Below are 27,754 nucleotides of genomic sequence, written 5' to 3'. Positions count from 1 at the left end.
CGCATCTGCCTAGATGTGTCACGTTGTAAATAAGTCGCAACATGGCGCAAGGGGCTTGTAAATCTGCCCCTAAGTTTTGCCCCTCAGCAATCCAACACTTTCCCTACTGTTGCACTCACTGGTGTGGGAATCGTAATTTTTACCCCTCCGCAATTCAACACTTTCCCTACACTTGTACTGACTGGAGCGGGAATAGTTAATTTTATACCTCTGCAATTCAACACTTTATCTACTGTTACACTCAGTGGAGTGGGAATAGTATATTTTACCCCTCTGCTCTGTAACAGTTTCAATGGTGTTTTATCTGCTGGAATGGGTGCAGTAAATATTACCTATGTATAATCTATTACTTTTAGTACTGTTGCATTTATTGAGGTAGCAATCGGGAAAAGACTCAGACAGAAGGAATCACGCCACATTCTTGCTTTCAGAACTCTGGTTCCGTATGGACTAAATAAGGACGAGGAGATGCATTCGCATCTATGAAGCAAATAAAAGAACATTGGTGATACTTAGATCCAAGCTATACCAATAATGGATAAAATGTACCACAGTCTAACCATTATTATTATTAATTTTGCCTCTCGATTTCCAGATAGGACAAAGGATACCATTTGTGTATATTATGTATGCACAACTTTTTTAAAATTCACCTTTCGTAAAATTGTAATCACAGAATAGTCTAGGGGGGACTTAAGCGGTCTGACTAACACCCACTTGAGGGTGCAATTAAAACATTTAGAGATATAAATCACAGCCCACTAGAGGGCAACAGAGTATAATACAATGGAAAACCTAACAAAGGTTAAAGACTGTCAGATCAGACGTTAATTAAATTAATAAAATTACGTGACCCACATACCCTAAGGTTCCCCTAGAACAACTCCCCTATGACAACTACTCTGGGTTACAATGATACGTAGAATACAAATGAGAACAAACATTGGTTGTTGACATGAAAACTTAATATAATCCTAACACAATTTGTGCACTACAATGTCCATAATGCAAAGCAGGATATGATGTAACATCATGTGATTGATATATAAAAAAGGAAGAAAAAAATGTCCGTTACCCGTGAGCAAGGTCTGAGTGGACTGAAACGCGTTGGGTTAACCTGCTTGCCAATTTATGGAATTTATTAAACTGAATTGATAATTTCACCACACCAGGGAGTGCGTGTGGATTTTTCCTGTCAAGGAACTTGATCGATATTTACAACGGCTGACTCTGCCGTCTCCACGATATATATATATATATATATATATATATATATATATATATATATATACACATTTATTTGTTATATTTTTATATCATTTTTAAATTATAAAATACATTCAAATTATACGTTTTTAAGTAAATATATATATATATTAATTATTCGTCCGTAGCTTGCTGCGAGAGCAGCCCCCAGGCCTGCAACGTTGGTGCTGTCAGTGGCGGCAGCAGCCACTGTGATATAATCCAAGTCTTATGCTCCAAGAGAATCAAGGAATAAGAAGACAGCACACCAGGAAACCGCACAAATACTTTATTGTGCGCTAGCTTTAGAAGGACGACGCGTTTCGGCGTTTGCCTTTGTCAAGTTACTTCCTGTATGCCCATCGGCCATAGAAATACGAATGCATCATTCATAAACATAGAGAACATACTTCGAGAATACATTATTTCGCAACCACTATTACCGTAATGAATTCATTAGGTCATGTTAATAATTCAGGCACACCAATAAATACAAATATATGGATTAGAAGGCAATTGTCTTAAAGAAACATGCTGTTTTACGTGAGTCAAAATATTGAAAATAAGGTTTGTCCGAAATGTTCGGAAACAATAAAGTTATAGTGAATAAATAAAATACGCGTGAGAATTCACTGCTTGTTATGAACATAGTAATTCAAATTCAGTCTAATGCATATACCTCTCCGTGTGCTAGCATGCTGGAAGCGCCTACAAATACATCTATGTGGGCTGCATCAGTAATATAAATGGAAGTAATCGCTCCACCCAATCTGAATAGACATGCTAATCACACTGCGAGCTAACAAATTCACGATTACAGCATATGATTCAAAATAATAATGATGAAGAACAACATACTGCCTAATCAATGTCAATACACCTTAATAAAAAGAAAAGGTTGCGCATATTGAGAATGAGATTGACACATCATCTCAAACAATAATAGTTCCTTTGTAGCACCTTGGATAAAGAGTGAATACTGCGCGCAATTGCGTTTATCACATGGCAGACAGAAAAATTAGTAATGGACACAATTAGCCATATGTAATTAATGGTACTGTTGCCTTAATATGTATCCAGAACCAAGGGTCCAATGTTATTTGGCTAAATAGAGAGCCTTTAGTGAGTGATGCTGGATGTGTCAATAATTCCCAGTGGTTAGGTAATGTACTCTCTTGATATCCAACCGGTTATGTGATGGGCAAAATTCGGAAGTATCCTACTAGTGAGAGCTGGAGATGGGGGGGTGAAAGGGTAGTGGTGTATTTAAAAATAAGTGATAGAGGAAGGGTATAAAGGGGCACAAGGGATGGCTCGTGGCTGTATCCAAGAGCAACCGCAAATACGGTAAATGTTTGTATACTGTCCCAATTGGGGAAATAATATATTAACCTAAGTGCACCTGGATCCCTATCTTAATAAAAGTGAGATAAAAGGTGAAAGAAATTAGAATAAAACAGTTTAAACTTAAAATCCCAACGATATATCGGGAGTGCTCATATTTTTCTTGGGACTATATAGTAATGATCAGTTTGTCTGAGAGGCCATATAATGGGTAACTACAAGCCTATGTGAGTTGCAAGTTCCTCCCCACTGTTGAGCCCTTTCGGTATTTTACAATCCAGATCAATGATGAATCTGGATTCTAATACTCTTAGGTCCTTTTCACGATCCCCTCCTCGAATATGTTTCGGGATTCTCTCCACTCCAAAGAATCGTAGGCTACTGTTGTCACTATTATGGAGTTCAGTATAGTGACGGGCTACCGGATAGTTGTGATCGCGGTTGGAGATGGCACGCAGATGCTGCAAAATTCTGAGTTTAAGTGGCAATTTTGTACTGCCCACATACCTGAGGCCACAAGGGCACTCAAGTACGTAGACAGTAAAATCGCTGTTGCAGTTAATTTGGTGTTTTATAGGTCGTTTGTAGTTAGTACCTATACTGTATTCTTTGCAGTTAATGCCATTGCGATCTGCCTTGCACATTCCACAAGTAGTGAAACCATTAGGCCTTGTGAGCCAATGTGATTGTGTAGTCTCATCACGGTAGCTATGGACTAATCTGTCCTTAAGTGACCTGGCTTTTCTGTAAGTGATATGTGGTCCGGTGCCTATAGATTCACCAATAATGGGGTCTGCTCTTAATAGGCTCCAATGTTTCTTCATAATTTTGTTGAGAGTCCATGCTCCCCTACTGAATTTGGTTATCATTCTTGGAATATTCCTTTGGTTGCTGTCATTATTAGTTCTTTTAATAGTACTCATGGAAGGTTTAAAGAGTATGTCATGCTGATTTAAATCCTTAACTTTATTTTGGGCTCTCTCTAGGGTTTCCTCTTTGTATCGTCTTACCCTGAAACGTGTGAGCATGGTTTCTTGTTCATTCATAAAGTCCCTATTGGTACTGCAAGCACGACGTGCTCTAAGAAGCTCCCCATAGGGTATGCTTTGTTTTAGGGGGACTGGATGATGACTAGCTGCGTGTAATAGTGTGTTGCCTGCAGTCTGTTTCCTAAAGAGACGTGTTGTAATTTTCTTTTCTTTAATTTCAACTGCAATATCCAGGAATTCACAGTAGGTCGGGCTGATCTTGTGAGTAAACTGTAAGTTCAGATCATTGATCCCCAATTTGTCAATGAATTCATTGGCAAGATTTTGGGGGCCATTCCAGATCAGGAACAGGTCGTCTATATACCTGATCCATACAAGTATATGGTCGGTATACATTTTCCACTCATCAGTCCACACTATCTGTTCTTCCCACCATCCTAGGAACAAATTCGCTAGGCTGGGGGCAAAACAAGTACCCATCGCGGTACCTGACCGCTGGCGATACACAGATTTTTCGAAGAGGAAGATATTATTTTGGAGACAGAACAACATCATGGTCTCCAACATTTTGTTGTGTTCCCAGAGGTCTATATGTCTACTTTTTAGAAAGTGCATGCATGCTTCCACCCCTTTCCGTTGGTCTATGCACGTATACAAGGAGCAGACGTCTAAACTAATCATAGTGTAGCTGTCTTCCCATTGCATGTCGTGAAGTTGGCGTAGGAAATCTGAACTATCTTTACAATATGATGCTAAATTAAGAACATATTTAGACAGAAAAGAGTCCAAGAAAATTGATGTGTTTTCAAGAAGTCCTCCATTTGATGAGACAATAGGACGCCCTGGTGGTAAAGTGGCATGCTTATGAATCTTTGGTAAAAAATAAATGCATGGTATGCGTGGTTTATCCGTTCTCAAGAAGCTGTATTCATTAGTGTCAATAAGACCATGAAAATACCAATCACTTAATAATTTATGGTAATCCTGAATAGTTTCCTTGTATTGTGCCCAATCAATGAGTTCATAGCAGGTTTCGTCTGAGAGCTGTCTCATCGCCTCTGATCTGTAATGTTCCATGTTCATCACTACAACATTACCTCCTTTGTCCGAGGGCTTGATTATGATTTTGATGTCAGATTTCAAGGTTTCGATGGCTTCCCGTTGTGTCTTTGAAAGATTGTCCCATTTCGATTTTTGGAATGACTCTCGTGATTTCTTGAGTTCAAGAATGACCGCTGAGTTGTATGCTTCAATGTTATCAAAAGGCACATTGGGGTTGAACTTTGATTTCCTTTTGAGACCGCTATGCGTGTGTTGCATACTGGTAACGCCACATGCTTGCAATAACGAATTGTCATCGCTACAATGATTGTCTTCAGTTTCTAGGTCATGCATAATTCTTAGTAGTTCCATGTCTTGTATTTGTAAATTGCGTGTTTCTAGATCATCTGAATTGGTTATTATTTCTTTGGACTTAGATTTCGAGCGTGCCTCGAACATTTTCATCAATTTTAGTTTCCGGATAAATAAGAAATCAATCCTGGTGTCCATATAGTTTAGATTGCTACTTGGACAGAAGGACAAGCCCAGTTGTAGAACTGAGATTTCCACGTCACTCAAGCTTCTAGTGGATAAATTGATGACTGTTTGATTTGTTGTTTGATCTTGGAGTTGCAAGGTCGGTGTATGAAATTTTTTTGACCTTCTCTTGCTTAATCTTTTTCTTTTGCGGTCCCTCGTCCTCTTCCTCTTCTTTGCCCCTTTCCTCTTGCCTGTCCTCTCGTTTGGGGCTTGTTTACTTGAGTTTGATCTTTTTTCTGCTTTAGTATCTGAAACTCGTGTAAGAAAGTGAGAGGACGTGTGGCTAAAGGGATCGCTATGCTGGGAGCTTCTGAATCAGTACTGATATCAGAACTGGAACCTGTTGACAAAAGTTCCGTTGTCCGTTCAGTAGTGGTGGCTCTCAGGTTTCTTTGAGCCCAGTCGTATTTCTTGGCGTAAGTTAGGATACGTCCCTCAGCGTAGTCACGCTTATCCCTGAGGAATTTACGTTGTTTCTTTTGTTTGATTGAATCTTCGTATTCCTTAAGTTTCTTTGGAAGTGTTGGAGCATAAGACTTGGATTATATATTAATTATTATATATGTGTTCAACTTTTTTTAATTACGTTTGTTTGCTATATTTGTTAAGTGTATATTAAATCTAATTAATCTTTTTTAATTAATGTTATTATTTAATATAGTTAATATTTATTATTTTATATATATTCAAAAAATGATATTTTGTACAATGATATTATTGACATCGATATTTTTTTCAGATATTTTTGTACTTACCATTATAAATCTCATCCAAAAGTGCTCAGGTACGAGGCCGCACACCGCTGATAGGTAGTTTCACAACTGCTTTATTTGTAACATGCAGCTTTCCATCCCGCTGGTTAATCCCACGGCCTTACGCGTTTTGAAGCCTTCGTGCTTCTCATCAGAGGCCAGCATCAGGAATCAATTGTTCATTACCTACACACCATTATAAATATAGGATGTCGATATTATTGAAATTGATGTTTATAGAGGTCCCTAGTGAGCATCATAAACTTTGAAGATATGGTAAATCCACCCTACCCATAATGCATTGCATGCAAGACAGTACCACGAGTACATTCAAATAGCTATGTCCATATATACAATTAGTAGCTTTGAAATGTGGCAAAACAATTATTATATTAATTGCCGATTTGGAGCTGATGAAGCAAAATGTATAGAAGGTCTAATATAAATGTGAAATGTGCTAGTAACCACTGCCAATCTAGTTTAGGACCAAGTGAGTGTCCTGTCTGAAGGCCTTTAAGAAAATAGTGCCTTGAGGCTGTAATTAAAACCTAGGGTGTAACAACATATGTAACAAGGGGTGTCCTAATGGGAGGTTACAAGAAGAGACAGGGCGGTACTAAGGAGGGACTACAAAGCCTAATGACCAATGAAAAGCCACCATTTATAAAGGACAGGGACAGTAGCCAATTAAAAAGATGGGCAGGAAGTAGATGGAGCTTTATACACATAACCTGAATACAGCATATCTCCAAGAGACAGCGCAGGTGCTGCCTAGGCGAGATCTAAAATGGGACAAATGGGCCTGCGTACCTTATGAATGAAAAAAGTGCAAACAGTCGGGAGGGATTTTCTAATAGACCTACCAAAGCTCGGACAGGTTCTGAAATTGAAGGAAAAAAATACACACTGGCTCCATGTAGGAGGTGAACGTAGGTGGGAACTTGCATGTGAACTTGCTGGTAGGTCGCTCCCCCACCACAAAGCTCCGCCTGTGTGCCCTGACTCTGCCACTGCTGTAGAAGTCGAAGCCCTCCTCCACCCGCAGGCTACCACCTGCGCCTCATCCCTGGTGGCCAGTGGTAGGCCCTAGGTTTGTATCTTTGCGCCCGTTTTTTTGCCTTCTGTCTCCCCCTCGCTGCCCTGATTTATTCCCTTTTGCCTTCTGTCTCCCCCTCGCTGCCCTGATTTGTGCCCGTTTTGTGCCTTCTGTCTCCCCCTTGCTGTCCTTGATTTATGCCCTTCTGCCTTCTGTCTCCCCTCACTGCCCTTGATTTGTGCCTGTTTTTTGCCTTCTGTCTCCCCCTCGCTGCCCTGATTTGTGCCCTTTTGCCTTCTGTCTCCCCCTCGCTGCCCTTGATTTGTGCCCGTTTTTTGCCTTCTGTCCCCCCTCACTGACCTTGATTTGTGCCCTTTTGCCTTCTATCTCCCCCTCGCTGCCCTTGATTTGTGCCCGGTTTTTGCCTTCTGTCTCCCCCTCATTGCCCTGATTTGTGCCCTTTTGCCTCTGTCTTCCCCTCGCTGCCCTTGATTTGTGCCCGTTCTTTGCCTTCTGTCTCCAACTTGTTGCACTGATTTGTGCCCTTTTGCCTTCTGTCTCCCCCTCGCTGCCCTTGATTTGTGCCCGTATTTTGCCTTCTGTCTCCCACTTGCTTCCCCTGTTGTGCCCGGTTGCCTTCAGGTGCCCCCACCGCTCCCGTTCCCGCCGCTGTGTCCCCTGCAGCCCCACCCCCTCACTTCCCATTCGCTGCCCCTGCCTCCCACCTCCCAGATGCTCCTCCCTCCAACATCCCCATATAAGGCAAACCCGTCTGCGCCCATCCGTGCCTGGACCGCGCCCAGCGCCAGAACCCCTGGTCCCCGCACCCACCACGATGACCACCGCTGCTACGATGCCAGCACACTCCATGCTCTCAATCCCAGGCGGACCCACATCTGCTTCAAGGCTACTCCAAAACGCACACACGGTCCCTTAACCTGCCGGAATTGCAGCTACACCAGCCTCAGAGCCACCAAACAACCCACCAAGAAAGACCTAAACCACCTCCGATGCATACTACTGAACACCCGCTCCGCACGCAAACACGCGGTCGAGCTCTGGGACCTGCTCGACACATCATTCCCGGACATCGCCTTCCTAACAGAGACCTGGATGAACGGCTCCTCTGCACCCGACATCGCCATAGCCATCCCAGACGGCTACAAGATCACCCGCAGAGACCACACCAATGGAGTCGGAGGAGGAATCGCCATCGTCCACAAGAACAGCATCAGAGTCTCAATGACACTCTCAGCACCGCCGAACACATGCATTTCCAGATCCACACAGACCCCCAAATCCACCCTCAGAGGCACCCTCGTCTACAGACCCCCAGACCCCGACCCCAGTTCAGGGACTCCATCGCCGACTTTCAGCACGCATGCCCTGACCTCCACTGACTACATCCTCCTCGGAGACCTGAACTTTCACCTGGAGAACACCAACAGCAACTCGACAACCCTGATCGATAACCTCGCCAACCTCGGACTGAGGCAACTCGTCACAATGCCTACCCACTCTGCAGGCCACACGCTTGACCCCATCTTCTCCGCAAGCCCCCACTTCGCCTTCAGCCACACCACCGAACTCCTCTGGACTGACCACCGCTGCATCCACTTCTCCTTCCAGAAACCCACCATACATCACCGCGCCCAACAGATCCCTCACCGCTGCTGGAGAAAAATCACTGAAGACCAACTACACGCAAACCTTACTCTCAGCCCACCCACTGAACCTCCAACACCGACGACGCTGCCCACAACCTCAGAAGCTGGATCAACGACTGCGCCAACACCTTCACCCGCTGAAGAAACCCCCCCACAGAGACACCAGTAAGAGGGCCAGCTGGTTCACCCCAGAACTCCTAGCCTCAAAGGGAGCCTGCCGGAAGCTAGAGAAGAAATGTCACAGCGAACAGACTCTGGACAGCCACGCAGCCCACAAGGACGTCACCCGCAACCACCATCACCTCATCAGGACTGCCAAGAGGACCTCCTTCAAAGACTGCCTCGACAACAACGCACACAATAGCAAGGATCTCTTCAACATCATGAAGGAACTCTCCAACCCCAACTCCAACACCAATGACATCCCGCCGTCGCAAGCCCTGTGAGACTCCCTCGCCACTTTCTTCCACCGCAAGATAGCAGACATCCACGACAGCTTCCACACCCAGACAGCCCCAACAGACAGCAACACAAGTCTCTCCCCACACCATTGACCATGACCCCCTGCTAGCCTGGACCAGCGTGAGCATCGATGACCACCAAGACCATGAGCACAATCAACTCCGGCTCCCCGTCAGACCCATTCCCGCACCACATCTTCAACAAAGCCAGCAGCTCCATCGCACCCCACCTGCGCAACATCATCAATCTCTCCCTCGAGACCGCGCCCTTCCCAGAGAGCTGGAAACACGCTCTACTCAAAAAACCCAAAGCAGTCCCTAGAGACCTCAAGAACTTCCGGCCCATCTCTCTGCTCCCGTTCCTGGCCAAGGTCATCGAGAAGATCGTCAACAGATAGCTAATCCGATACCTCGAAGAAAACAGAATCCTGGACCCATCCCAGTCAGGGTTTCACAGCAACCACAGCACCGAGACCACCCTCATTACCGCCACCGATGACATCAGGATACTGCTGGCCAACGGTGAGACCGCAGCCCTCATCCTCCTGGACCTCTCCGCCACCTTTGACACCGTTTGCCACCGCACACTACGCGCACGCCTCCACACCATAGGGATCCGAGACAAAGCCCTGGAATGGACCACCTCCTTCCTATCCGGCAGAACCCAGAGCGTCTGCCTCCCCCCCCATTCCGATCCGAAGCCTCCGAGATCATCTGCGGCGTACCCCAGGGTTCCTCCCGCAGCCCGACACTGTTCAACATTTACATGGCCCCGCTCGCACACGTCGCCCGACAGCACGACCTCAACATAATCTCCTACGCCGACGACACTCAACCGATCCTCTCCCTCACCAAGAACCCCATCACCGCCAAAGCCAACCTCCACGAAGGAATGAAGGCCGTCGCCGACTGGATGAAGACCACCCGACTGAAGCTGAACACGGACAAAATGGAGGTCCTCATCCTCGGCTCCAACCCATCAGCCTGGGACAACTCCTGGTGGCCGACGGCACTGGGGACAATCCCGACACCCACCGACCATGCACGCAACCTGGGAATCCTCCTCGACTCAACGCTCTCCATGACCAAGCAAGTCAACGCCATCGCCTCCTCCTGCTTCAACACCCTCCGCATGCTCCGCAAGATCTACAGGTGGATCCCGACAGATACAAGAAGAACAGTCACCCAGGTCCTCGTCAGCAGCAGACTCGACTATGGAAACGCCCTCTACGCGGGAGCCCCGACCAAGCTCCTCAAATGACTGCAACGCATCCAAAACGCCTCGGCATGACTGATCCTCGTCGTACCCAGCCTCGGCCACATCGCCACCCACCTGAGAAACCTGCACTGGCTGCCCGTCAACAAGAGGATCACCTTCAAGCTCCTCAACCATGCACACAAGGCACTCCACAAGACCGGCCCAGCCTACCTCAACAAACAACTTTCCTTCTACACCCCCAACCGCCAGCTCTGCTCCGCCGACCTCGCACTCACCACCGTCCCGCGCATCCGAAGAACAAGCACCGCGGGAGGTCCTTCTCCCACCTCGCCACCAAGACCTGGAACACCCTCCCACTGAACCTACGACAGACCCAAGACCTGCTGACCTTCAGGAGGCTACTCAAGACCCGGCTGTTCAATCAGTAGCTCCCCTCTCCCTAGCGCCTTGAAACCCTCACAGGTATGTAGTGTGCTCTACAAATGTTGTTTGATTTGATTGATTGTGAGCAAGCAATATATAGAAGTACTACAATACTTACCTAACAATTGTGTGTAGAACAGTTTTACATCTGTGACCCACCGTCAGACCTGAAGACCGTAAAAGGAAAGTGAGTTTAAGTATATATACAAAATGCATGCTTAGGAGACTATTTGGAAGGAAAGGAGTGTCCATTAGGAACTTACTGAGCAAAGCAGCCAGGTGAGTACAGAAAGGCTTCTTTAACTAGAAGCTGAGCGCGAAGACGCGCTGTCTTTTTTGTTGTTTAAATATCGGCTTTTAGGAAAGCCGCATCCGGTCTCGAGACCGATGTTGTCCCTTTCTCTGCAGTGATTATTTCAATTAGAGCGTTACGAGCTCTCATTCAGTCGGCTCTCACACTCCAGAGGAAACGGAATCGTACTGCTTCTTCTCTCATTGGCGCACAATATAAACATTGCTATTTTACTCGTGCTTTCGGGCTGCTGCCTTTAAATGGTGCCGCTCATCTTGAAATCACTCTCTCTGCCATTAGGAAGGTCCAGGAAACGCTGCCAGAGGACGCACTGCTATTTGTTCCGCTAAGCAGGGTCGTGCCGCTGGTGGGAGCTTCTCCGCATTCGGCGGACAGCCTGCACGCTCCCAGCGTGCACTTGACTCCAGGGCTACCTGTTGCCTTTACCGGGGGACTGCGAGGACCAGCAGCCCCTACATCTAACAGCTGGTGCCTCTTCCCCCGGTGGCCACGCCCCCCTCAGCCGCCTACTTACATTTCGCGACACCCGCTTCGCGGGTGCCGCTCATCTTGAAATCACTCTCTCTGCCATTAGGAAGGTCCAGGAAACGCTGCCAACAGAGGACGCACTGCTATTTGTTCCGCTAAGCAGGGTCGTGCCGCTGGTGGGAGCTTCTCCGCATTCGGCGGACAGCCTGCACGCTCCCAGCGTGCACTTGACTCCAGGGCTACCTGTTGCCTTTACCGGGGGACTGCGAGGACCAGCAGCCCCTACATCTAACAGCTGGTGCCTCTTCCCCCGGTGGCCACGCCCCCTAACTGTCTTATTATAAATTGACCAGCTCCAAACGCAACGCGGGACGCTCGCGGGGAGAAGCGCGGGCGAAGCCCGGGCCAAGGGCGGGCCCGTTTAAGCCCGTGCAAGACCGGGCAGGACTGGACTGGGCCACCCCATTTACAGTTGGTGTTTTAATATTCTGCCATTGATATTTCATATTGATTTTATTAATATTGGCTTGAGAATATTCATTGTTCCTTAATATCGTAATAACTGTTCATGATACAATGTCTCCGAGAACCACTAGGAACACAGTTAAAAAACAGGCTCAATCCGCTGGTGAGGTCATTGGCCCAATTGACCAATTTATAACTAAAGCCAACGATGCTATTGAGCAGGGCATTATCTTACTGGATCGAAGGATTTCACAGGACCTGACGATTGCCAGACGCTCTTCGATGGGCCTACTGGGCACTGCAAAAACCCCCTTACGTCCTGTTGTTCTACCCCCTCCAGTGACAGTGCATGCAGAAACGCACACCGTTCCCTGCACAGTGGACCTTTCTGCATCTTTGGTCTTGTCTGATTCCCATCTATCCCTGGAAAAATCTCCTGTTATTTTTGCTACCCAACCAGATAACACCCCCTCCTCCTCAATGGCTAGAGGTATACGAGAAGGAGCTATCCCTAAAAAATCAAAGAGGAAGACAACCACTAAGCTTCCTCGTTCCACTATTCCTTCCGTTACAACCATCTCTGTAACTCCTCTTGCCTCTAATTCTCCCCCGCAAAACCTTAACCCTTCATCCCTCCATCATTCTCCTTCACTGTCAAATGTTCAAAAAGAGGACTCTATTCCTGCTAATTTGAACATTAGCTCCACCAGCTCAAGTAGCATTTACAGTGGAGGAGATATGGTGCATGGCAATCTTACAACCAATGCATGTACCAACGATAGCCTATTGCTCACCAGAATTGGTGATCTATTTAAATTTCACTTGGAACCCATAGAAAAGGCTTTACATATGGTGCAGTCTCAACTTACCCAGCTGTCCCTTGTACTATCCCAAAGTACAGGTAAAAAGAAGGATTCCAACTTGGTGAAAGGCAGGCCCATTACTTCAAACACTCCAAACGCCAAAGCATCAAAACCAGGAACCTTCGCGCAGAACCCCAATTCTAATAAACAGAAACTTTCCGAGAAGCCTACTCAAAATCATTCCCTAACATCCATAAACAAGCCGCAACCACCTCCTAAATCCTCTAATCCTTTACCACCCCGCCCCGTAACCAATCCTAAATCAACAGTACTTTCCCTATCAAACCCTCCTTCTTCCCTTTCCACCTCAATAGGCCCCACTCCCGCTCCTGTCCACTCCAATATTGCTACTGGATTCAACACCATTCCTAATAATCGTAATAGAAAGATTCCCCCCATCCATCTTCCACCCGAGGCCTCTCCATATGTAGTAATAATGACTGGGGTTCCGGAACTCCCCCCAAATCAGGACGAACCGATTTGGTCCCTAAAAAATAAAGTAATCTTCTGGTTGTCCAACAATAGACCGCTTCCAATCTTTATGGACAACAGAGTTACTACAGTGCGTAGAGTGCCTTGGTTAGGCAACCAACCAAAAAACATTCAGGGTGACTGTATAATAGTAAATTTTGAAAATCCTAATACAGTCGAGCATGTCTGCTCTTGGGGTGATCAAACCTCTACCGAAGGGATAGCTACCCATAATTTGTCGTACTTCTATCCCCCTAACACACGACGTAACGCAGGCCCTCCGTGGTCCTGGACGAGGGTAGGAAACTGGGGCGGAATCAGAGACCGAAACCAGTGGTCGGGGTATGGCTTTAGCAACCCACCACCAGGCCACTTTAGTAACTGGAGAGGTCCACTACTATCCAATCGATATGATTGCCTGGATATGGTGGATTGACTACCATCTCTACCCATGATAGACAGCAGCTACAACAGCGTCTTTCCTAACCCAAAAGACCCCTGTAAGATCATTCGGGCGGCCGGCTCCTTCTCGTCATCTTCGTATGGTACCCAGTCTGACTCTTCCCCTCCCCAGTATACCCCGATCCACCAGCAGTCATCTTCTCCTCACCAGGTCACGTGTTACACCATGTCAGCTACCCCCGCAGACCCGTTCCCAAATCTACAATCTACTTCCCCCCAACCCAGTGAGTTTAAACCCAACCCTCCTCTTTCTGCTAAAACCACCCAGCCCCTGTCCCAACTCCCACATCCCTCTGCTGAACCTCAGCCTCTAAATTCTACTTTACTATCAACCCAGGACCTTCCAATTATATTCTGGAATGTAGCTGGCCTAAGATCGAAAATCCATCTTCAGTCCTGGGTGGAAGTAACTAACAAATTTAAGTTAATCTGCCTAGAAGAAACTTGGGCAATTGACCCTATTCATATTCAGGGTTTTAAAACATTTCACCTTCCTTCGTTACCGTCCACTCATGGGAGACCTAAGGGCGGCTTAGCCATCTATGTTTCCAATTTAATTCCTTTTACGATCACGGAAGTTCAGTCAGTTTCGTCAATTTTTCAAATCCTTAAAATAGTTCCAGACAATAACTCCTGTTATTATCTCATCAATATGTATAATAACTCTCCACCCAACGACTGTGTAAAATCTCTCTCGGAAATTACTTCGTATTTACAAGACCAAAAAGCTATGAGTCAAGAGTTAAATTGTCATATTGTATGGGGTGGGGATTTCAATGTGTATCTGTGTAACAATCATGGCAAAGGTATTTGTGGGCTTTTAGACGAGCATGATGTCTCCCTGGCCCACTTCACCCACAGTGCAGTGGGTCATGCACTAAACACCTGTATCTTCGCACTTGAACTTGAATTTGCGAACATTTTAGTATGTCCTGCTGTAGAGTTCAAGACGACTTTTCATGGTAGAGGTGCTACTACAACCATCGATTTTATCTTATGCTCTCAACCCTTAAAAAACCGATTGAAGCAATTTATAACTGGCACCGACCCCTCAAGCGACCACTACTCAAATAGCATAACAATAGTATTAAATACTCCATCCTCAGCCTGCCCAAAAACAAGCCTCTTAGCGCAGCACTCTCTGGAGATGAATAAAATCAATGGTTATACTGTCAAGTGGACGATGACCAATCCCACAGAGATCACTAGTAAGATCATCCAAAAAACTCTTCCTTTTATCCACCATTGTTTGGAGACGTCATCTTCCCCCAAACTGATCCTCTCCAGCTTCATTAAGATATTAGAAGTTATCAGACAAGAGCTCACCCGTCCCCACAGGACCCGTGACAACGATAAGGATTCAAGAGGGTGGTTTGATTTCCGCTGCCGTAAAGCGCAGCGTGCATTGAAAAATGCTCTACGCAAACAGACTAGGGACCAGCCCCAAATTGCCTCCTTGAGGAAACACTATAAGATGGCACAGCAATCCCGTAAACGGGAAATAAAAAAGAATCTCTGGGCCCAACTACACCAGAGTACTCTAACCAAGGACTCCACTATGTTCTGGAGAACAGTTAAGGCCCCTTTTCTAGCTGATGAAACTGCGATACAGCATCTAGATGTGGCAGTACCTGCTGATAAATGGGTAGCACACTACTCGCAGATCTTTGCGGATAACTCTTTGACAACGGAGGTTCCCAGACCAGATGTGGAAGCTCCTACTAGTAATAACATCTTCCCCATTGATCTCCACTTCGATCTAGAGGAGATAATCGCAGCACTGACTGCTTCAAAGACCGGTAAGGCGCCCGGTCCAGACGGGGTCCCTTTAGACATATTTGTGAGCAATATAGATCTTTGGTCTCCAATTGTCACACAGGTCATGTCTGCAGTTACCCAGATCGGCCTTATTGATTCTTGGTCTACCTCTGTGCTCCTGCCCATTTTCAAAAAGGGAGATCGGGACAATCCAGCCTGTTACAGGCCCATCTCCCTTTTGGATTCCCTAGGCAAGGTAGCTGGCAGACTAATTCTGGAGCGATTAAGGGACTGGGCTACAGAGAATAAGATCTTAACTGACTTACAGTTTGGGTTTCAGGAGGGCCTGGGCACTGTGGAACAGGCCTTAAACCTGACTTTACTCATAGGCAAATACGTTGGGGCCAAAGGCGGTAAACTTCATCTAGTCTATGTGGATTTGAGTTCCGCATTCGATTGCGTAATCCATTCCAAGCTATGGGCGATTTTGAAAAATCTGGGCATAGATCTCGCACTTCTGAATTTTCTCCGAGAGCTATACTCGGATGCAAAAGCTTGTGTGAGATACGGTACCAAAGGGGAGCTTACCGAACCCTTTAATATCGAAAAAGGTGTAAGGCAGGGATGCGTCCTTGCTCCATTCCTATTCAACATCTATACTAATGGACTGGAGCAAGCGATGTTGGTTGATAGTAAAGATCTACCCTGCATAAGCTCCCGCCCTATCCCTGCATTATTGTATGCAGACGATTCAGTTATCCTAGCAAGGACACCCAATCAACTTCAGATCCAACTAGAAAAATATTGTGAATTTATGTCTTCTCTTGGTCTCAAAGTCAATAAATCTAAGACTTTTGTAATGAATATCGGGAAGAGAGCCCAAAAATGTAAATCACTCTTTATTGAGAAGACCAGACTAGAAACTGCCACTACCTACCCCTATCTAGGTATTCTTATTGATAACCATCTGTCCTGGAAATCTGCTATATCCAGCAAAAAACTGCAGTTTCAATGCACCACTTCTGCACTGACTTCGTTCTCTAGGAAACTGGGTAAGCCCGCTCCTACTGTGCTTTTGCAGATCTACCAAGCTAAATGCATGAGTGTGGCTACATATGGTGCCGGAGTCTGGGGCTATGTGTCTACAGATGAGTTACAAATTATAGAAAACTACTTTCTGAAATACATATTAGCCCTCCCCCGTAGTGCTCCTACATTCGGCACACATGTGGAACTCGGTCGGGAGTATCTGACTGATATCATTAGCTACCAGCCGATTCTACTATGGTACCGTATATGGACTCAGGAGCAATGTCATCTAACTAGGTCATTAATATCTGACTGTCTCACTTTGTCCCATTGGAAAAAGATTCCTTGGCTGCTATATGTTTCAAGATTTTTGACAGATTTGAATCACCCTGCTTATTTTACTGACCCTGAATCCTTATCGGATATATCTAGAAAATCCTTGAAAAAGCTATGTGCTGACCACTTAAGCAATCTTCGTTTGTGTTCTGAACTTGTCAAAAAGTCAAATGCTCATTTAACGATGGTCCAATTTCCGCATGGCATTCAACTTTATTTGTCATTTTTTCTGTCAAACTATGAGAGGTATGTTTTATCCAGATTTCGGTTTGATGTGTTTTATCGCCTTGTCTTATTGCCTGTACCCTTAGACTGGTCACGGGAACCAACAAACTGTCCCTGTGACGGTCTTACTCGCCAGTCAACTCTGCATGTAACCTTTTTCTGCGGTTTCTATAAGTCCCCGCGGAAACGATGGCTGGTTCCATTGCTCCGACACTTAGGACTGAGAAGATGCAGACCGGCTCTTTTGGCACTTCAATATCTAGATACCCCGTACGTTGCCAAAACCGTAGCCTGCTTTCTCAAAGCCTGCTTGAAAATTCATTCCCTACTATTGGCAACTGTTCCCTAAGATTTTATTGACTATTCTGTTATTATTCTTGTATATAGAGTGTTAGCGTTTACTTCTAAATGCCTGCTTTCCTTAACAGCCACTAAGCAAACCGAATTTCTACATTTTTACTGACTACTGTATTATTATCTTTGTACTTAGAGTGTTAGTGCTTATATATAAAATGCCTGCCTTTCATAGCAGTCAATGAGCAAACCGATTTTTATAATGTTGTACTGTTTTAAATGTACTTTTTATGATTGTAAATTCAATCGAAATAAAGAAACATTGATGATGAGTACAGAAAATTGTCTGTGTCTCAATTAAAGAGTCAGGAAAACAATTCATTGAAATGGAGTGCCCCCAGTGGTGGAATGTGTGTGTGCGCAGCAGGGCGATCGTCCCTGTCAATGTGGAACACTGACCATGTGTGGCCATTTTTGCTCTACTGCACGAATGCAAATGAAACCATTTGTTATTTTTAATACAATATTCCACACAGTGAATTTTTACACATATAATAGCTGCAACTGAAATCAATCAAATAGAAAATTTAGGCATAAACTATGTAGGGCAAATTATGAGCCTGTGTTTATTTGAAATTGTGTTTTTCTCTATTTTATCAGGGTGAGCCTGGAAGTTTAGGACCCATCGGTATGCCTGGACCATCCGTTCGTGGATCACCAGGACCTAAGGTAATGGAAGCATACATTTTCAGACACAATCATTTGAATGCTTTGCAGCCTTCCCAAACTCAAGATGGAAGACCACAATTATGCAAAGAAAACCTTTGAGATGTAGTCATGAACAAAAAGCAAGGTGTCATTCATATGCTACTTTTATTTGTAAGGAAAAAGCTATGATCAACACTTTATCTGCATTGCCTATTTAGACTAGCAAAGTTTTGCTGTGCTTTACATAGCCAAGGTAAAATTACTGTCACTTGTTCATAATGTCTCATTCAGAACGATGAAAAACAGAGGTTGAAAGTATATCACCCTGTGCCTCTTTTGAGCCAGTCTCACTGATAGTCAGTACAAAAGCCCATTTAAATTTCATATTTAAAAAAATAAAATGCGTTTATTTTATTGGTGAAATTTCAAAAGCAGTACCTTAGCTCTTAAAAGACTCAGAATACTGAACAAAGAAACATGATATGGATTCAGCAGCTTGTATGTGCATTTAAATTGTAAACTAAGGATGGAAAGTATGTGAAAATACAAATGGGATCAGAAACATCACCATAAAGGGTGGAGGTGGAAGGGAAGTCTGCAGTCTGGTATGGTAGAAAGAGTCTGAAGAGGTGGGATTTGATAGCTTTCTTGAATTGAAGCAATCGAGAAGCAGCTCTGATGTGCAAGGGAAAGTGTTGGTGTGTGGGGGACTTTTTTCGCTTTCAGCCTCGTGGTGATAAAGATAAAAAACACATAGATTTCAGATTCACGGTATTTAGGTTAAGACGAAGTCATAGCTCACACAACCGGCTTTAAAATGGGCCCTGGCTGGGTGATGTAGCCAGAGCAGTTTTCTGGAGGTAAATGATATGTGATCAATCAAGTTGTTCCTTAAAAGATGAATTAGATTGATACAGAGGACCCTGGAGGACTAGTGAGGAGCGGGCTGCCTCTGTCCATTTGTGATAAGAGAAGGACCTGGACTAGGGATCAATCACTTGTAGGAGGTAGAAATAACTTAACTTTGTGCAGACAGGCGGCTTGTGCTTTTTTCTTGATATGATTCTTGAAGGACAGAGAGGGGCCAATTATTATTATTATTATTATTAAAAGGCTCTTATATAGCGCATGGCTACTCGGGAGCATCCCAGCGCTTAAGACTAACCAAGCAGAGATGGGTTAAAAATGAAGAGTTATTTTAACTAGTTTTTTGGAAACAGAAGAGTTTTTAACTTTTTTCGAAAGACAAGGAGGTTAGGCTCTTGGCGGAGAGGTGGGGGAAGAGCATTCCACAGCCCAGCCGCGTTGTGCGAGAACAGGCGACCTCCTGTGCGGGATCTGCTGATCCTAGGAACTGTCAGCAGATTTTGTTGGTTCGAGCGAAGATTCCTGGTAGGATTGTAAGGTCTGATCAATGAGGAAGCCCAGGGGTTTAGAGGAGAATGAGAGACCGGGGTAGACTGGAGGATACTGGGGTCACACTGTTGAGCCTCGTCTGTGTGACCGAGAAGGGAAGATATACATTGAGAGGTCTGTCCTAAATATGGTGGACCTCGTGATGCACTGATGGTAATGGCCCTGTGTCATCAATGAATATATGCCGGTAAAGCAGGCAGAGGTACCACTGCCGGACAATCACTAGTTCCTACACGTATAGGGTGAGCGAACAGTTTGGTACAGCTCCCACTTTGCCAAACACTAATTGAGAAGTAATAAAACCATAGCAGCAGCAGGCATTGCAGGATCACACAAAAGCAACCAAATAACAGGTACTAGCAAATTTTGTAAGCAGAGATGTAACCATATCCCACAGGAGCATGTGATTAGTACTGAAATGCCAGGATGTCTAACACATACAAGAATGTAGGTGAACAAAAACGTTATAATAGAAAAAGAGCAGCCCCTCACCAAACACGTTTCTCAGCTGAATGACTAGAGAGGGTAACAAACCACACATTAACGTTGGATACCTCCCAATTAATTCTTGATGTTTGTTGGGTGTTGTGTATTCAGCCTCAGCCGGCAACTTTGAGTGAACTTCATATAAACAGTTGCACCTCTGAAATTAGGGTTAACACCTACCTCCATTACAAATTCTGGAAGTGCACCTTTATTAACTCTGTTCTCGCGTGGCCAATTTGCATGAAATTTAAGGGGAAAAAGTTCCTAATTGAAACCTAAAGTGTGTCAACTATGATGTTGATTTGTCAACTCTTTAAAAAGTTCTAAAGGAATTCCATATCTTCTCGCTTTTTAATTTAACTTCGGCCATCTTATAGTAAATGTGCCCCAAAAAACCTCTGCCTGAAAGTTCACAAACCTTTAAAGGCACAGGAGCCTGCCTGTCATTCAGTATCTTTTCGTGGTCTTGGGAATTTTTATCTAGCCATTTTTGAGATACAAGCAAAAATGCAACTGTTTATTACTCATGTCCGTGTGCTGTACAGAAACCAATGTATAATCTGGGGGAAGTTAAACACAAATCACCACCCCAGAAGAGGGGTAGTAATTGTACCCAGCCCCTTTTGATTTAAAAGCCACCCACATGAGTCAATTGCAGAGTTTAACTCTTTCAGACCTCTTTTGTGGACCCACAAGTGCCGCACTGTGTGTGTGCTGCTTAATGCAGCACACATAGAAGCTGCAAAACGTCATTTTTGTTCAAAGATAGTTCATGTGCAGGAATGGACACGTTCCTGCACATAAACAATCAACGGTGTTTTGCTGTTTCTATGTGTGCTGCACAACGCAGCACACATGGAAGCAGCAAAAACGAGGAGAAACAAAGTTTCTCAGCATTTCGCATGTTTAAGACCAAGTTTTCCCTGGTCTTAATTTTGGAACTGCCTCCTATTTACGCCACCCTTGTAAATAGGGGACAGCGTCAAAATCAATGGGTGTTGTGGTGAATTGCCCACCGCAACACCCATTGGCCCCCCCTTTCACACTTAGGGGGTCATTAGTATAGCGGGCGGATCACCACCGCCCGTATGGCAGTGGCGATCCGCCAGCTAAAAATCACCGCCCGCTTACAAATTCCCCCCAGCCACATTACCATGGCGGGGGGACCCCGGCAGACTGGAAGACAGTCCGCCGGTTTTCCGCCGGTAGGCAATCCGCCCCATTGCCTACCGGGTAGACACCTCCATCCATATTACAATGCAGGCGGGGACCTGCCTTTCCGCGGCAGCGTTGCCGCCACGGAAAGGCAGGTGGGTTCTGACATTGGGGGCCCGTAGCCAGGGATTCTGGGGCGTGGGGGGTGCACATGGGGGGTACCTATGGTACCCCCCCTGCAGTTCCATGCACAACATGGCAGGCACCGCGCGGTGTGAGAGCACCGCCCGCCGCAATGTCAGGAATGCCGGATGCGCCCGCCAGTGTGGCGGGTGCATCCTAATTTCACCTACGGGACCCCCACACCAATGGCGGGTGGTCCCATTCCAGGACAGGATGGCGGGCAGACAAAGTCCGCCCGCCATCCTAATGACCTTCTAAATGTAACGTGAAGGGGTGCCTTATTTACAAGGCAGCGTTAAGCCACATAAGTGGCTTAACTCTGCCTTGTAAATAAGGCAAAGCCCCTATCGCCACCAAAACATCTGAAAAAGTGACGTTGTGGTGGCATAGGGGCTTGTAAATATGCCCCCAAATCTACAAGAAGGCAGTTGTGCTTATTCACTCAAACTAATTCGAGATAAGTATTCAAGCCCAGTAAAAGCAATGTTCGAGCACAGTATCAACCCCTTACTTGAACTTGTCGGACATGCTGTTTCTGCTCCTTTTCATTTACACAGACAATGCCACGAAATAGGGCAAAATGTAAAGTAAAAATGTAAAAATTAAAATTTCTCTTTGCTGTTTGTTGTCCTGCCCAGGTCTGCCATGCATCTCCTGGCAGACACAGACATGGAAAATCAGTGGAGGTGGCCAAGCTTTCGACACTGCAACCCAGAGGTCCTCTAAATGAGATGGGGTAATTTTTTGTGCCAAGGGTTTTGCCAAATTATGAATGATGCCCTCTCTAGTACAATGTGCCACATTATCATCAAGCTGACAGGTTAAACGCTGTAAATATAAGTTAATATCTCAATATGAAACAACAAAAGTGTGCCATACTAATGTCTATATCCTACGCTCTTGTAAAGAACAAGCATTCAAAGTGTGTCCCTTTCTGTATTTGTAGGGTGACATTGGACCTTCTGGACCACCAGGAGCTAATGGGGAACCCGGCAATTCAATAGTAGGCCCAAAGGTATGTGCATCCAATGCTATTGTTTTCCACCGACAATCTCTTCTCATGGCGATGAACTTTCTTCTACACTTCACCCTGATTAGGGTTTCGATGCCAGGGCTTTCATGAACATTATAGACAGATGAAACTGACTATAGCCGTCTGAACTCCATGATAGGACATTTAAGAAAAATAATAATAAAATATTCCAGGCAAACTCCCAGTGTGACTGGCCTCTGAATATCTCCAGCATCTGACCATTCAGGTGAAGTAGGGTTCGGACAATCATTTTTTCCTGGGTCTAGATTCAACATCCCCTATGATGTCCATCTGAATTCTATTTTTAAGAGGTAATGTTTAAAGTTGTTTGCATATACTTGTTTTTACATTATTATTCAGTTTAATATCAAATGTTTACCTAGCAAATTATATTTGAATGTAATTATGTTTCTATTAGTTACAATTGTACATAGCACTGTTACCTCTTGAAGTCATGTGTATATGCTTTATACAAAAATAAACAAAACATAAAGATCAAAAGAAAATGGTGACATTGGAGGAGTAAAATGAGTAACTAAAAAGACAAAAGTACATTTCATGGTAGTTAGAGCCATATAGTAGAAGATCGGAGAAGGTAGTAAAACAAAAATAGAAACAAGCGAACAAATTCCATAGAAAATGTTAGTTTATGGTTATAAACATACATGTTTTATTATGTTTCTGTATTGATAGGCCCAAGGGAAGCCACTGTTGTAGATTGACTCAAATGAGTTATTAAGATACATTTATAGCAGTAATGTAATCACACAGTCATTCCATAGATGAACTGTCATGTACATTAGGGATAACATCTTGAGAACTGATATGTTACTGATAAATGTGAGATGATTCTATCTCTGTTAGTGTTTGCTATATTGATTATTTTGTCGTGCTTTTAATTAAACATACAAATGAACACATATCCCCTCTCTCTACCCCTTTACCCCCATCCATGAATGAATTCCCCGGTCCTTCTCAGAGGCGGCTTCTTGAATAATGGTCTTTGAAGACTAAACACCCGCACTCAATGTGCTGGATCTTAACTTAAAAGATTTCAATACACTTTGATCTAGATATGTGATTTAATTTGGACTATGTGGAAACGGTATTCGTGCCTAATCCCTGGGGAAGCTCTTGTCGCTACACATACCCTAATTATATGTCCCGCAGGGATACCACAGTGGTAAAAGACTACCCAGAATTACTAAGTCTGCAAGTATGGCAATTCTGGGGTGCAATGTTACCACAGTATTCTGAGTTTCCCCTGCGGAATGGGGAATGGTTGTGGAAAATGGTGCTTGCACACTAAATCCTGCCTTCTGGGCACATTTTCCCACATACATTTCAGCAGGATTTCCTGGTGAAATATGCATGAGGAAAGAAATTAGGATGTGCGGTGTTCCTGTACATTTTCTAAACCCGGTACGTCCGTTAACTACATTTCTGATTGATTCTACAGCTTATTTAAATGTTACCCTTTGCTAGTTCAGTATCAATTCATAATACATCTTTCCTGTTTCATGCAGTTGAGTTTCCATAAAATATTTTAAACGGCACAGTAGGCGATACAATCCTGTAATAAAACTTTGCATGCCCTTCCTTTTTTCTGATTCCTCCTTATTGAGTTTGTGTAATTGTGTTTCTTTGTTTCACAGTATGTTCACTTATAGATTGAAAGTGGTCACTTCGCTGTTTATGGCTAGAACCAAATTCCCAGGTGGAGTTACTGGGTAGTTTTTAGTCCCACTCATCTTGTTTTATATGTTGTATTACTGCGCTATGTTGGGCTCTGGTCTCTGGAAGTGGCCTTCTTGGAATCCTCACTAGAGCACAGGTGGTAACTGGGGCTGTGATGTCACTGAGAGGATTCCACATACATGACTGTTGAGGATTCCGCAAAGGGTGCAAACAAGACAAGTCAGTCTTTTCACGTCCATGCCACAGTCACTCCCTAGAGCCTTTCCAGTTACTTCTCAAGAAATAGGCCTGGGTCCAGTGCCTACTGGATTAATAAATACATTGAAGACCTTAAGACAAAAGATTAAAGAAAATGTATGAAAACCTAAAGAGAAGATGAAACAAAATGCTGAAGTTTATCGAATTCCCTCTCATGTACAGGCCAAGAGACAAGGTGTGGATTTTTATACGATTCCCTCCATCTTATCAGTCTTCAAATAAGTTCATGGGCTTTCAGAGCTCAGCTCCAGTTGCATATTTCTCAGCTCAATAACTTCACAATAGAGACAGACTGTGACCTTCTCAGAGCACAATATCTGATTGAAAACACTTCTTTTATTCAGCGAACGTATGCAGGTTAGAGGCCACCTAAGAAACTCAGATGGGCACTTTCATACTAAAGATTTAGTGAGGGGTTAAAAGGAGGGATTGGCAACCTAAGACATAATTGCTCAGTTTTAATGAATACCATAAAAACTTTGCAATATGTTTGAATACTTTTTTGATAACCACTTTCATTGCCACTGTATTGTTTCTTTTTGGAGTTACATGTATTGATAAAATCTGCATCAGAAAAGGGCATTTATTTTTAGGTCAAGCGTAAGCGTACGACCTCTTGTATACTTTAGTATACATATATCTTTGTGGGCCAAATGCCATTCCTTGCTTCTCATTTGTTTGTTTCAATGTCCTTTAAAAATCCTTGCTTACTAGTGGCCAGTCCTGCCCCTTTGTCCCTCCTTTTTCCTCCAAGGAGCAGGGACTTAGTACAATATCATTATACTTCGTACTGTTCATCTGCTCGTCGGAGGGACTATTTTATTATGTTTTCAACCTCTTATTACACTGTGGGTGCTCAGACGTAACTGCTTACCTTTTATTACAGCATTCACATCTTGTCCTTCCTGTCCGAAGCCAGCAGCTACCAGCCATGCTTTCTAGCTACTGCTGCTCTACATCATGTAAAAAGTTATACCAAAACTTAAACACAGCTTGAAATGATACTTTAATATGCATGCTGCTTGTGTTTTTTCCTCCCCTCCAGCACTGGTGCTTGGCTGCTGGTTGAGGAGTTCGAAGTTTCTCCTCATCGGTTTTGCGCTGAGGCCAAAATGTTTCCTTCTGGAAAAATGTTCCCTTTACAATGTGCATTTGAATGTATTACATTAAATAAAAGCAGAACAAGAACACAGGGCCAGCACAGGGGCTGTGCGATCTATCGCACTGCATACTGACTTCAGACGGGCAATGTTTCCAAGTTTATTTTACTTTTAAAAGCATTCCAGGCATTCCTGGCCTCCTGCAATTGCCAGACAGTAAAAATGTCAAGATAACTCCGGTGATTGATGTTTTTGCTGGAGAGATCAGAGTTGTCTAGTGGGAGAAGTTTTAACTCATTGGGTTAATATGCCAGCTGGGAAGAAAGTTTACCATGGAGATTACAAAGTGCATGAGATGTAAATAGGTCAAAGGGTTACTGCTCTTCTGTTACTTGTAGCTTATAAATTAAAATCCTAACAGAACAGTGAATTTATAACTGTCATCAAAGAACTGCATGCACTGCAAAGTAAAGATTAGAGGAGATATTAAAGTTGCAAAAAGGGGTTAATCTGGATGGAAATTTATTCTTTTTATTTAAGAGAACCCCCAACTATGATGTTCTGTTTTCAATTCTTAGTTTGTGCTTCTGGGGCCCAAGCACTCTTTAGCAATGCTGCCTACCAATATGCATGACTTGTGACTCCTACACCCTGTAGTCCTCTGTATTATGGAACATTTCCTTTACACTAATTTATACACTTATGATTGATTGTCGCTGTGTAATTTGTGTGTGATGCAAAGTGCTATGACACACTACACTGGTATGTGTGGTGCTTTATAACTAATTAAATGCATCTGAACATTAATGGTTATGGAACTTTAAGGGACACTGTTAAAGGGTGGTGGTGAGGGAATCTGAATCACTCTGCCTTACCTCAACATCACCTGAGCACCACCTCAGCATCAATGCAGCACCACCTCCTCATCAGTGCACCACTAGTGCAGCACCAACTCAGCATCAGCGCAGCACCAACTTAACATCACCACTGCACAGCACTATTTCAGCATCAGTGCACCACCACCAATGCAACCCCACCTCAGCATCAGCGCACCACCACCTCAGCACAGCACCAACTCAACATCGCTCAGCACCACCTGATCACCAGCTCAGCACCACCTCAGCACAGCACATCAGCATCAACACAGCACCACCTCCTCATCAGTAAGCCACCACCAGTGCAGCACGAACTCAGCATCAGTGCAGCACCAGAGTAGCACCATCCCCTCATTAGCACAGCACCACCTCAGCATCAGCACAGCACTACCTCCTCATCAGTGCACCACCAACTCAGCACCAGCGCAGCACCTCATCAACATCAGCACAGCACCATCTCAGTATTAGCACAGCACAATGTCTGCATCAGTGCACCACTACCAGTGCAGCACCACCTCAGCAGCAACTCAGGACCCATGCAGCACCACTTCAGCATCAGCGCAGCACCAACTCAGTATCACTCTGCACCTCCTCAGCACCAGTGTAGCACCACCACCTCAGCATACGTCAACACCACTCATCATCACTCAGCACCACCACAGCATCACTCAGCACCAATGCAATATCACTCAGCACCACCTCCTCATCAGTTCACCACCAACACAGCATTAGCACAGCACCACCTCTGCATTCGCATAGTACCATATGCACATCAGTGCACCACCACTTCAGCACAACACCACATCAGCATCACTTAGCACCAACTGAGCACCAGCTCAGCACCACCCGAGCACCAGTGTAGCAGCACCACATCAGCATGACTCAGCACCACCTCAGCACCAGCGCAGCACCACCTCAGCATTAGTACAGCACTATCTCCGAATCAGTGCATCACCACCAGCTCAGCACCAAAGCAGCCCCACCTTAGCAGAAACTCAGCGCCAAGTCATCACCCAGCACCACCTGAGAACCAGCTCAGCACCACCTCAGACCCAGCGCAGCACCAGCACCTCAGCCGCACTCAGCACCACCTCAGCCCTACTCAGCACCACCTCAGCATCATTCAGCACCACCTCATCATCACCTCAGCATCACCTCCTCATCAGTTCACCACCAACTCAGCATCAGCGCAGCACCACCTCAGCACCAGCACAGCACAACATAAACAGCACAGCACCATTTTGGCATCAATGTACCACCACCACCTCAGCAGACCTCAGCACCCAAGCAGCACCACCTCAGCATCAGCAGAGCACCACCTCGGCAACAGCACTGCAACACCACCTCAGCATGAGTCAGTGCCACAGCGTCACTCAGCACCACCTCAGTAAGATTCAGTATCACCTCCACACCGGCTCACAACTATCTCTGCATCACTTAG

General features: G+C 44.8%; 1 protein-coding gene across 1 annotated transcript in view; it reads left to right on the top strand.

Annotated features, from left to right (window-relative positions):
• COL28A1 (collagen type XXVIII alpha 1 chain) overlaps window positions 1–27,754 on the top strand; it is a 688,108-nt gene that overhangs the window by 398,776 nt on the left and 261,578 nt on the right. Inside the window, exons 22-23 of the mRNA XM_085630877.1 lie at window positions 18,062–18,130; window positions 22,296–22,364. Coding sequence (XP_085487003.1) covers window positions 18,062–18,130; window positions 22,296–22,364 — 138 coding nt within the window. The remainder of the gene's footprint in view (window positions 1–18,061; window positions 18,131–22,295; window positions 22,365–27,754) is intronic.

Source organism: Triturus cristatus, chromosome 10 (genome assembly GCF_964204655.1).
Source record: "Triturus cristatus chromosome 10, aTriCri1.1, whole genome shotgun sequence".
NCBI classification, from domain to species: Eukaryota; Metazoa; Chordata; class Amphibia; order Caudata; family Salamandridae; genus Triturus; species Triturus cristatus.
Note: the sequence above shows the minus strand (reverse complement) of the source record. Positions and strands in the feature narration are given on the sequence as shown.